Source organism: Vanderwaltozyma polyspora, genomic scaffold (genome assembly GCF_000150035.1).
Source record: "Vanderwaltozyma polyspora DSM 70294 KpolScaffold1039 genomic scaffold, whole genome shotgun sequence".
NCBI lineage: Eukaryota > Fungi > Ascomycota > Saccharomycetes > Saccharomycetales > Saccharomycetaceae > Vanderwaltozyma > Vanderwaltozyma polyspora.
In genome coordinates, this window is record NW_001834681.1 from 115,938 (window position 1) to 128,251 (window position 12,314).

The 12,314-nt window shown below is 31.3% G+C and overlaps 5 protein-coding genes and 1 non-coding gene across 6 annotated transcripts; 2 read left to right on the top strand and 4 right to left on the bottom strand.

The window, feature by feature from the left end:
* Positions 1-583: 583 nt before the first annotated feature.
* On the top strand, positions 584-2,572 carry Kpol_1039p37 (uncharacterized protein; the record flags this gene model as incomplete). The annotated part of the gene is made up of 1 exon (XM_001646095.1): positions 584-2,572. One exon carries the CDS (start codon positions 584-586, stop codon positions 2,570-2,572), a length of 1,989 nt encoding a protein of 662 aa, XP_001646145.1.
* A 274-nt stretch (positions 2,573-2,846) lies between these two features.
* On the bottom strand, positions 2,847-2,919 carry Kpol_1039trna2. The gene has a single exon. It is a non-coding gene; the product is annotated as a tRNA-Thr (tRNA).
* Positions 2,920-3,147: 228 nt separating this feature from the next.
* COG6 (Golgi transport complex subunit COG6) lies at positions 3,148-5,625 on the top strand (the record flags this gene model as incomplete). Its single annotated transcript, XM_001646096.1, has 1 exon — positions 3,148-5,625. One exon carries the CDS (start codon positions 3,148-3,150, stop codon positions 5,623-5,625), a length of 2,478 nt encoding a protein of 825 aa, XP_001646146.1.
* A 125-nt stretch (positions 5,626-5,750) lies between these two features.
* Positions 5,751-6,752, bottom strand: Kpol_1039p39 (DUF2722 domain-containing protein; the record flags this gene model as incomplete). Its single annotated transcript, XM_001646097.1, has 1 exon — positions 5,751-6,752. The coding sequence occupies one exon, from the start codon at positions 6,750-6,752 to the stop codon at positions 5,751-5,753; it is 1,002 nt and encodes a 333-aa protein (XP_001646147.1).
* Positions 6,753-8,920: 2,168 nt separating this feature from the next.
* On the bottom strand, positions 8,921-9,451 carry YIP3 (Yip3p; the record flags this gene model as incomplete). Its single annotated transcript, XM_001646098.1, has 1 exon — positions 8,921-9,451. One exon carries the CDS (start codon positions 9,449-9,451, stop codon positions 8,921-8,923), a length of 531 nt encoding a protein of 176 aa, XP_001646148.1.
* Positions 9,452-10,179: 728 nt separating this feature from the next.
* Positions 10,180-12,150, bottom strand: LAP2 (bifunctional aminopeptidase/epoxide hydrolase; the record flags this gene model as incomplete). The annotated part of the gene is made up of 1 exon (XM_001646099.1): positions 10,180-12,150. The coding sequence occupies one exon, from the start codon at positions 12,148-12,150 to the stop codon at positions 10,180-10,182; it is 1,971 nt and encodes a 656-aa protein (XP_001646149.1).
* Positions 12,151-12,314: the final 164 nt, after the last annotated feature.

The following is a 12,314-nucleotide window of genomic DNA, read 5'->3' on the forward strand; positions in this document are numbered from 1 at the left end:
ACTGTATTCCCCTCCTTCTCTTAACCTCAAAACTTTACATATATATATGGAATAGATAATAACACCTTAGCTCGTTTATTTTGAAAAAAAATTGATTCAGCTTATATTTATATTTTTATTCATATATATATATATATATATATATATTCCTATCTATATATTACATTTTTGTGCAATTCTTTTGATTAACCGCTTTTGTGTCATTTATTATTATTGTTATAGATTTCAATTCTAAATTTTAATAACACAAAAACAAATTTCATAAGTAAGGACACAAATTACCGTACCTTAAAATAAAAAAAGCAAAAAAATAAAAAGGAAAAAAACACTATACTATTATTTTTAGAGAACTTTCCTTTTTATTATTATAATCACTACTACTGCTAATTAATCTATTTTCCAAACACAAACAATACTGCATTATTAGCTCCATATATTACTCTTTTCTTTTTTTGTTTATCTTCTTTCAATTGATAATAAAATAGACGCCGTGCATTAATTGACTAAAATTATTACAATAACGAAATCTTTCATATACCCCTATTCAAAGAGCAAAAATAAACCAAAGCAAAAAGATATAGTTATGGATTCCGAGTGCAAGAAACCTGTTTATCCAGTTTCCAGATTGGATATTGGGTCTATACAATTATCACAATCTGCATTAGACGATTATCAGAGATTGGTGTTTTTATCAATGTTTGCCGCTTCAGATAGCAATGACGTTTCAATTAAAAATTCATCAATTGTTCTGCCTAAGTTAAAGGGATTCAAAACTAGATATACTGACTATTTTTTAAATTTTCACAAATATATGAAAATTGTAAATAAAATGGATTTAACTGCGGAACCTCAAATAGCTTCATTTAATAAAATCGGGGAATTACACGAATTACATTGTTACGAGTACCAATTCCCTAACGTTAAATTATCTTCTTCTGATTTGAATAATTATAATGAAAATTCAGTTCATTGGTTATCATCAACTTTAACCACTCAACAGAGATATCAATTGAGTATCGAGGATAATAAACCTAGTGCCTTCCTTAAAGGTACGATTACTGAACTAGAATCAGATATAGTAAAACAATTAAAGACAAATTCAGAGAAACAAAACACTTCATCAGGGTTATCTACTTCAACTTCTTTGTTGAATTCATGTAATTTCATTATCTGGAGTGAAAAGTCAGGTCATGTTTTTTTCACAGGTATTTGGAGATTATACCAAGATATTATGAGAGGTTTGGCTAACGCATCAAGATGTACCAGTGACGACGATATTGAACAAAGAGCTGACGATAAAGCAGTACAACAAGAATGTAAAAAAGAATTTGATTTTGTACTCAACGAAGCCTTTGAAGGGAAAGAATTATGTTCCATTCATTTAAATTTAAAAAAATCAAGAGGTAGGAGAGCTAAAAAAAATGTGACTTCAACTGAAATATTGGGTGATTTTTCTCAGGAGATAGGCTCAAATTATATTGATTTCCCATGGTCATCAGTTTCACCTTTATTAAAACATTACTTGATCGAGGCTTTCAAGAAAGATCTAAAGAAAAAGGGATTGCTTGAAGAGAATGACAATTTGGAAAATATCACCTTAGAGACACTAATCCAACGTGTCCGTGGTGGATATGTAAAAATACAAGGAACATGGTTACCAATGGAGATATCAAGAATGTTATGTCTAAGATTCTGTTATCCAATAAGATTTTTATTGGTACCCATTTTTGGTGAAAATTTCCCAAAGGACTGTGAGGTCATGTATAATACTTTAAAGAAAAATGTAAAATTAGAGAATAATGAGGATTCTGATGCAAGCAGAATCGCCATGATAGAAGCCGCTCTTCAGAAAACTGCAGCCGGTGTGACAGAAAATAAAAAGCAAAAACAAAAACAATCACAACAAACTCAATCTAAATCAAAGGTTCAAATCAAATCACAATCACAACCTAAATCACAAGACAAACAGCAAACTAAATCAATAAACCAACCTCAGCAAAGAAAGAAATCTAATAAAGTAACAAAAAGAAGGAATTCCCAACAAATCCCATCATCTTGGAAGTCATCCTTCCCTTCGTCATCAAAGAGAGCTCAATCTTCTCAGAGTGCAACAAAGAAAAGATCATCAATCATACCGCCTTTATCGAACAAACCACGTTCCCATTCTTGGAGTCAAAGCTCAACTACTTTCTTATCAAATGATAGGAAATCTAAAGAAGTTTTACCCCCAATTAGCACAATTTTAGATTCATTAATATATCAAAATTATGTCTATACTTCTTCACTAAAGAAGAACAATAAGCAGAAGGATGGGTTTACTATTTTAGATAAACGTGAAAATTTAGATTTTAAAGAAAACGAGGATATTCATCGATCATCTTTGAGTGACTCTCAGCTCTCTCCATTACAAAAAAGTTATACTTTATACACAAAGGATAGATTTTTGAACAATCCAAGATTTACTCAATTGAATGAATCGATTTCAAATACATCCAAATATTCAGCATTATCAGACTCGCATTCTAATAAGATAGGATTGAGCTTATTAGATATAAACAAGATCCAAAAGTAATAGCTACTAGTTTGTTAACTTTATTTATTATTTCTGTTATTTTTCGTAACAGTTTACTTGCTCATAAAATTCCACTAAAATCAATCATGTAGGACAAGATCAGGCATATTTTTCAGACTTTTTAAAAAAGTAATTTAACTGCATAATCCACTTTCATTAATAAATATCTATTTAATTAATATATTAATACAACCATTTATTTTCTCATCTGTCTCGTTTTAAGAAAAGTTAGCAAAAAATTGTTAATCACCTTTGGAAAAGGTAAAAAATTAAATGCTTCCAACCAGAGTCGAACTGATGATCTCCACATTACTAGTGTGGCGCCTTACCAACTTGGCCATAGAAGCATTAAAACTTGTTTGTGGAAAATATTTGGTCTCTACTTAAGCAATATTTTAAACGGATTTTATTTTTCAATTTTTGCAACTTTTGTTCAATTCGATTTTTAAGTTAAATGTGTTCATTATCTTAAAATCAATAATAATCAATACATTTATTTGGAGATTGGAATATTACAATTGTTATTAAGACAATTAGTAGGAAATTCACCATTGAAGATCGATAAAGCCTCAGGTATGGAATTTATTGATTATGATACTTTTGGTGTGTCCGATACCATTTCTACCAGTGCTGGTGATGGAGCGTTACCTGAACCAGTAGCTATATTAAATTTAAATGCATTGTCATTTGAAAAGCCAGATGAGCATAATGAGATTAATCTATCTGAATTACTTGTTGATCGTGGTACTACAGATGGTGGAAAAAATGTTAATCTAAATGCAAAGATGTCAAATTATGCCAAATTGTCAATGGAAAGTTTACATATATCTGGTACTTCTGACAACTTATCTGTAAATACTTTACCCAGTTATATTCCTGACGGTAATAAGGAATCATTGGATATTTCAAAGTTAGTTTTTCAACAGAAAAATCAAAGTTTGGAGGCTACAAATATGATTCTGAATAAAAAGTTATCCAAAATATTGAATGATTATTCCTTTAGTAATTACCAAAGCACTTCATATTTAAGGAAGTCTTTAAACTCTTTGGAAGAAAATAAAGTTGCATTATCTCTGGATGAAAATAAACTAACGAATCCAGGTTATATTGGAACATTGGCCAGAAAAACCTTAAAAAGCGATGTGGAAACAGAACTTTTAAAAGAACATTTAACTGTACTAGAAGAATTTAGGCCAATTGTTAGAAAGATTAAAAAGTTATCCTCATCCATAGAAAATATTCAAAACCTTGGGACTTCAATGTTAAAAGAATCGAAAGAAAATGCCACTGGAACTGAAGAACCCATGTTTGATAGAATTAAATCATTACGTAAAGATATTGATAACTTAAAGCTTAAAAAGGAATTATTATTATCAATCCGTGATCAATATACCCTAACCCAAGTAGAGGATGATAAGATTAGTAATGGATCTGTTGATGAAGAATTGTTTGAGATAATAAATAAAGTTATGCGAATAAAGGAAAAGACTGTCTTCATGCTTGGTCTAGAAAACCCAAATGCTGGGAAATCTTTGATGCACGAAGTCAACAACATACTACAACGATTGAATAGAAAGTTATTCAACCATTTGTTGGATATTTTATATATATTTGAATCAGGCACAAATAATGTTAATGAGAAGTTTTTAAGTCCAAATGAAAAGGGTGTCCAAACATTCCAAAGAAGTCTGATATATTTATCAAATGACTTAGAATACTTCAATGAGTTTTTGAAAAGAGTAACTAGTTTGAGATCTAAAACTGTGCTTGATCAATTTTTATCTCAATTTGATTTTAATTCAAAGGACGCTAATCCGATAATGCTGTCTGCATATGATCCACTACGTTATATTGGTGATATTTTGGCAAATGTGTACTCTTTAATTGCGAATGAGGCTGATTTTGTAAGATCTCTATTTAACTTCCAAGAAATGCAGATGGAAAATACCCCGGTATCAATTATACAAAAGAAGGATGAGTTCTTGGATGGATTAGATTCTAAATTATTAAATGAAATAATACAATCTTTATCCAATACTTGTAGAATAAGAATTGGCCAAATAATTAAGTTTGAAGATAACCCAATAACAAATTTTGAGATAGTAAAATTATTAGAATTATACAAGATGATGTTTGAAAGGAAAGGGATTAAAAGCAATAGTTCACTTATTAACAATTTATCTGCTTTGGGTGTAGTATCTCAGGAGAAATTAATTGAATGTTATTCTAATTTTGTTAACGAAATTGAAAAAACTACATATGTAGCTACTGAAGATTTTTTACCACCAGAATGGTTATCTGATTATTTGGTGAAAATCACTGATCTATTTGAAGCATATGAGCAACATGGAGGTAGAGAATCAGATACCAATGAAATTATTATTACTGATACATTTTTAGAAAAAGTTATCAAGGAGCCGATCGAGAATACTTTGCTGAAACAATTAAAAGAGGGCTTCCCGTTAGCAAAGAAAGAAGAGCAAGCAAGGACATCCTTATACACAGTCCAAATAAATTGTTTCGATCTAATAAAATCTAGAATCCAGCCGTTTGCTTCAGTAATATTTTCAAAAGATGGTGAGAAGAATGATGTATTGAAATGGATATCCGATAAATCTGAAGAAGTTATCAACCAAATGTTAGAGTTACAGAAGAAGATACTATTTGATAAAACTGGTTTGGGAATGTATAATAATCTTTTGAATATGATTTTCCCCATTTCATCGGTAAAGGATGACTTAGATCTAGACATGTATTATTCATTATCTGAAAATTCTTTAATGAATTTGGATAGTATTAATACCAATGTACATGAGAAATTGAATGATTATGTCCCTATTGCTCTTACAGATATGCAGGGAAACTTACTGTTCAAACTGACATCTCCAGTAATCGCAGATAAGATTTGTGATTCTTGTTTCTCGACTCTTTCTGAATTTTACATTACATTTAGGAAAACTTTAATGCATATATATCCAGAAGAAGAGATTAAAATTAAAGAAATTTTGAATTTCTCTGAAGAGGAGTTTAAGACGTTAGTTGGTATTGAATAAATAAACTTTATAAAAGTAGGTACGTAGTTTAAAAAAAAATGTGATCATTAATTTTCAATTATCATGCAACATATAGGATTAATAACATCATACACTATTGAATATGACGTGCTAAATGGTATATACTAACCGGCATTCAACAGTTTCCATAGACTACTACTATGTGGATGTTTACCAGTGCTTGTAATATTGGATTCTGGTGTTACAACATTTGAATTGATTTCGGTATTCTTCTCTTCATTTTTATACGAACTCATTTTTGGCGTCATATTAATTGTAGTCTGTCGTTCTTTTGAAACATTATCATTGTTATCATTTACTGTCATGTCTATAACGTTGTATGAAAATGATGATTCAAGTTTATCATAATCTTTATTTGCTTGGACAGGTTTTTCCAATGCAAATGTGCATGTCAAATGATCACCAAATTCTTTAGGTTTAGCAAAATTTATTACTGACGTCATATTTATTGGAATATCAGAATTTTGATTGATTCTAATTGTGGGTAAAGATTTATTTCTAAAATGTGTCTGTGAATTAAAAGTTTTAGATTTACGTATACCAGGAGAAGTTTGGCGGGAGTGTGACTTTAAAGGAGGGTCAGTATTTGATAACGAATGCTTCATAGTTTGATGTATTAATTCTTCGAAATTATTATTTTTATTTGTTGGCAAATTAATTTGTCGAAGAGTTACATGATTTGATTTTGGTGATAATACTTCATCTAAACTATCATTTTCATTACGTATTGGAGCCAACAGTGGTGTGTTTTCAGATTTCAATGGTTTCCGTCCTCTAATATTGATCGGTTTGGCTAAACCTTTTTCTTTATTTAATTGATATCCCAATTCATCAATTGTTATGTCATTATCTTGCATGAATAATTTCGAGATATCATTTGAAGGGATACCAGCATTAATTGCCAATTTTAATAATTCTATACTATTTTTAACATTTTCCAGTCTGTAATATTGCTGTTTTGTCTTTTCTGTTTCTATTTTAACTTCTATTGCCTTCGACAAACCTTCTTCTGTGATAGAGCTGTTATCTATATCATTACCAAATATTAATTCAGATAAGGATTTGATAGATTCCTTAGATATGGGTGGTGGGTTTAAGGGTTCCATTATCACCAATTTAGAATTACAATCGATTACTTCGAAGAGGTCATCTGGTTTGATCCAGCAAGAATATCTATTAATAAAAATCAAAGATACAGAATATCTATATAATATTGAAAAAATGCTATAAGTAAGATACTAATGTATTAGTGTTAAATCTTAATTGTAACTATTCTATTATATAATATGAATATAAATAGTAATTTATCATAGAGATATTATTCTTATATGAATCAAAAATTGTCAGCGTAGTACCTAAATTAACTAGTATGCTATATATTAAAGATAGATGGATGCTGCAGCAAGGTCGAAATAGATATAGAAGAACGAACAAGGAGGGGAGTAAAACATGTACAATACTCATTGGTAAGTGTAAAGTCAAATAATTTCGCTCATGTTAGTTGTTAGTTTTCTTTCTATCATTTATTTACCCATTATCTTTATTAACCCAATTGACATTACAACATACTTTAAGGATATTCTAACCCAAAGAGGTATACCAACTCTATCGAAAAGTTGTAAATATTATAATATGTAGATTAAAATAGGTATTGAAATACCAAATAAAGAAAGAATTAACATTTATAGGAAACCTAGAAGAGAATAAGTAGTATCCTGCAGTTAAACCAATTACTAAGACTAAAAACTCCATAACTTCCAATTGGATTAGACAAACCATCGATTTATAAATTAAATAGTGCAAAGCAAAATTGAATTACTATGCATAAAAACTTGCATGTACTACAGACCAAAACTACATATTACCAAGGGGGAAAGGTAGGGAAGGGGAGGGAAGGGAAAGGAAGGGAGGGGAGATTGTTGGAACTAAAGGAATACTCCAGGCCCTCAAAGATGTATATAATCAATCCATTCTATGCTGGCAGTTGTGAATATGCTAATTATGTATCTAACTATCCAGACTACTCTTTAATGAGTTTAAAGAGATGCCTAAATCATCATCAGACCCCTTAACCTATTGATTACAAGACCATCGTCATCAAATCTCTTGGTGTAATTTATACTAGACTGAAATAATATGTAGTGCAACAATAAAAAATTATGTATATATACATATACATACGTTCAGAAATTGATAGTAAAATTACAATTGAGGTATCAATGAATGTACTGAACTTAAGTTAAAGAGAGTTCAGTTCAGTCTTGTTCGAATTCTAAGGTAGTCAAGGTAAAATAAGAGATATTGTTACTTTCGGTCAATAGCCAAATCGGGTATTTGATATTGATATTAAAATTCGAATCGAAAAGGCCTCACTTATTCTAATAGAAACAACAAATTTAATCAATGATGTCAGTGGGAGTGATGATGGATTTATTTTACTTACTAGCTGTTGTATAAATTTGACTTGAATCCAAGGGATATTTCTTGTATATAATAAGTTTTCAAGAGACATGGTTCAGTAAATAAACTGTTTGCGTGTCATCAAAATTGGGATTACTTCTGGAATAGGACACTGATGATTGTAATAAGAAAATGATTTGAAGTTAGGACAAATTGAAAAGAATTCTTATAACAATAGTGATACATGTGTATATTTATATATATAGTAAGTTGTAGTATTGAATTTTGCAAAATTTGATAATGCGAATTCTCCTAGATTTCTGATCAATCTATATCCGTTTTAATCCAGAGAAGAATGGTGATAAAATGATTACCCTTGATTAGCTAAAACATGATAAATGTGGTATGCTGATATCAAATTTTGTTGTACCATTTTTTTTTTTTGATGTAAATATTTATTCATTTACTATCCATTTGATGAAACGTGATCTTGCTTGATGGTGCTTATGGAATGGCTGATTAGGTCTCATCGCTAAATTGGATATCTAGTAATTTTATACTTGATTACTTCTATTATGCAAGAAATCTACACACATGCATATATAGAATTATAACGAATCTATTTAAAGTAGATTAATCGCATTGAAACGTGCAACAACTTTCAATTAACCAATATATCTTGTATTTATTTATTGTAGATTACAGATATATATATATACATATATCTTTCTATATACATATACATATGTTATTAATATAATTAATATTATTAATGTAGTTGTTATTTTTTTAGTCTTGACGTGCTTATTATACCTTTTTATTCGCCAAAGAGGTTGCTTGCTTGGTTATATATCTCAATCTCATCCTATTATAATCAAACAGTTTCTTCTTCAAAGACGGTTTCAATTGGCTTTTCCATAAATGAGGCATGACCAATAACAGTTACACCCGATGCACCAATCAACCACATTAGGGTAGAAATTGGAGATGCTAAAAATCCTAATGGTACAGAAATACAAATCAAACCAGTATATAATTGAGAAGTCTTTAAAGTACCGAAAGGTGTTACTAAATCTTCACCTTGTAATTTACCAATACCTGTCATACCTAATAAAACGAAAACGATGACAAATAACAACAGTAAATTAGTCAATAAAGTGTAGATACTTAGTAAACCAACGACGATCGCATAATTGGTAGAATAATATTTCAAATTATAAGCAACTCTTGATTGAACATCAGAGAAATTATTTGGCTTTGAAATATTCTTAACATTAAAGAATTCTTGTACAGGACGAACTGTAGAGAATTTCGATTGCAATGAAGCAAACTCAGATTTAATACGTTCAGCTGATAAGTTCTCTGTAAAACGTGAAATTTGTGCTAAGTTACCAATTTGATTCATCTTTGAATATATGCGTCTAGTATTATCAATTCTTTTGGATACAAGTTCACTTTAAAACTACAGTAAAGTCCCGGAATCACTTATTGTTGTATTTTTTATTTTACAAACTGAAAGTATACAAAACTTCAAAAAGAATAACTCTAAAATATATCTACTTAACGAAGGATCAACAAAACTTTTCCTTCTATAGTCAATTCGAAATGAATCTTATAATCTTCACTTGTATCTGATATCGATCAAGTCGTGTGTTTAAAGTTCATCGTGTTCGAAACAACTTTACACGTCGCCTGTCCCATACAAACAAACATAAAATGGTCATAATATACGGTAAATAGATATATAACAAACATAAAGTGATGAGGTATATAGAGACAGAGCCTATACAAGAAGAGAAGATGTTTGAATCCTGGATTTACTGTTGGATATATTTCTAATCGGATCTTTAATGTAGTATCAATTGAGTTTTACGATTCAATTGGCACAAGTTCTGCTTTCGTAGCATAAAAATTGGTCAACTTATAGCAATTTGAAAGTTTATATTTCTAAACTTAGTACCAAATATATATACATATAAATAAAGCTTCAAGATATACTTCATTAGTATGTTTTGTATATCTATTGGAGTGGGGAGGGGAGGGGAGGTAGATGGGTCTATTCGTTCAGATATCATGGTTCATTCTCTCTATATATGTATATAAGTATTTTTGTATAATAATAATCCAGACAGTTCAGGCCTCAAGATCTTGTTTGACCAAAGCCTTACATATTGGGTGATAGATGTTTTGCAACTTCTCGAATGTGGCTAAGGCCAATGGACGGTCGACAGAATTCAACAATCTGTAACCTGGACGAACAAACTTCATTCTTCCGACAGTGGCTAACCATTCAGCTAATTGTGGGTATGATTCCTTCAATTGGGCGGTGATTTCGAATCTATAAGTTCTGAAGACAACTTCAGCATTTCTGGATTTGACAATGCTGTCTTCATAAATCTTCAACAAAGTCTTGGCAGCAGTATGGTGGTTATTCCATTGGATCTCTTTGTTTTGGACCAAAGTGTCCAAAAATAAGACAATTTGGTTAGAGTTGAAATCTTTGATGTCAGCAGCGGTAAAGGCTTGTTTCAAGTCATCCTCAGTAGTATTGCCATTCTTGATTTCAGTAGCCCATTTTTCGGCTAACGAATAGACATTGTCTGCCAATGTGGTGATGAATTTTGGTTTTGGTGGCATGCCTGGCTTGTATAACCAAGTTTCCCAATCGACAGCATCTAAAATTTCTCTCTTGTCAGCAAAAAATTCGAATAAAGTATCAAAGAATTGGTAAGAATCCAAAGATTTTTTGGAGAATTTGGTAAAATAATGTTTGATAAACGGATCGAATTCCTTTGGACCACCTAAAATAGTTTCTAAATGGAACAACAAGTTGAAACCCTTTTCGTATGGAACAGAAGAGAAGGCTTCATCTGGGTCAGTACCATCGTTCAAATTTTGGATCAAAGTTGAGAATCTATCTGGGTTTTTCATGGCACTGATTGAGTTGGCCAAATCATTCCAACCGATCAAGGCACTGAAATGTCTAGTGGCTTCACCGTGAATAGCAGCGACAATTCTTCTTTCCAAATAAACGGTCCAACCTTCATTCAACCAAAAATGGTTCCAAGAACAGTTTGTGACCAAATTACCAGACCAAGAATGAGCCAACTCATGAGCGATGACATCGATGTTTGATTTATCATAAGCAATTAGAGTTGGAGTAGCAAAAGTCATATTTGGAGACTCCATACCACCGTATGGATAAGAATTGACATTGACTAGAATATCATAAGTACCCCATTCATAAGGGAATATGATCTTTTCAGCAGCCTGGATGAATTTTTCAACATCACCAGAGAATTCCCATTCACAGTCTTTCAAACGGAAAGGTTCAGTATAAACCTTTGAACGTGGTCCAATTTCACCACTGACCAGATCACCAGAGGCAATACCAATCAAGTAAGCAGGAATTGGGACAGATTGCTTAAAATTATAGGTCTTAGTACCATTGCCATTATCGACAACAGATTGTTCGATACCTGAGAATACGACAGGTAAAGTTGAAGTGATGGCAGCGTTAAAAGTCGATTTAACAGAAGGAGTATCGAAACATGGGAACAAAGCTCTTGCATGAATAGCTTCCAATTGTGAGAAGACATAAGGCTTACCAGAAGAAGTTTGTTCACCGTTTAACCATTGCAAAGCAGTACAGTCTTTAGTGGTAGAGAAGCCTAATTTCAAATTGAACTCATTATTTAGAGATGTTGCTGTTGGTGGATTAATGATCAATTGGGAACCCAATGGTTCCAATCTATCCTTCAATTGAAAGTCTACCTTTGCATCATCGATTTCAACAGAGTCAACAGTTAAGAAAGAGGTGTCTAGTCTGATTTCATTGCATGATTTATCAATCTTGTTCAAATTGAAAGTAACAAATCCATTTACGATGGAGTCATCGAATGAGATGTTCAAATTCAAATCAGTGTGATTGATCTTAAAGTTCTGATAATTGGAATAGGTTGAGTAATCCAACTCTGGTGATACTTTTGGTCTAGCATCTTGTAGAATTTTTGGTAAAACAGTCATTGTTCTAGTGAGCTTGTTCAACTTTGGTGGTGTAGGTTTAACGAAACAGCTCAAGCTTCTTGTGAATTGGCTTAACATCAGAAGTCTGCAATTGGGAAGGTATTTAACCTGACAGTTTGCGATCTTGCAGATTCAATGGCAACTGTAGTTGTAGATGCAGTCGTGATGGTGATGGTGGTGATGAGGATGGTTGTAGATGAAATTTTCCTGTTGCATTGTCGAATAAATTTCGACAAGGAAGG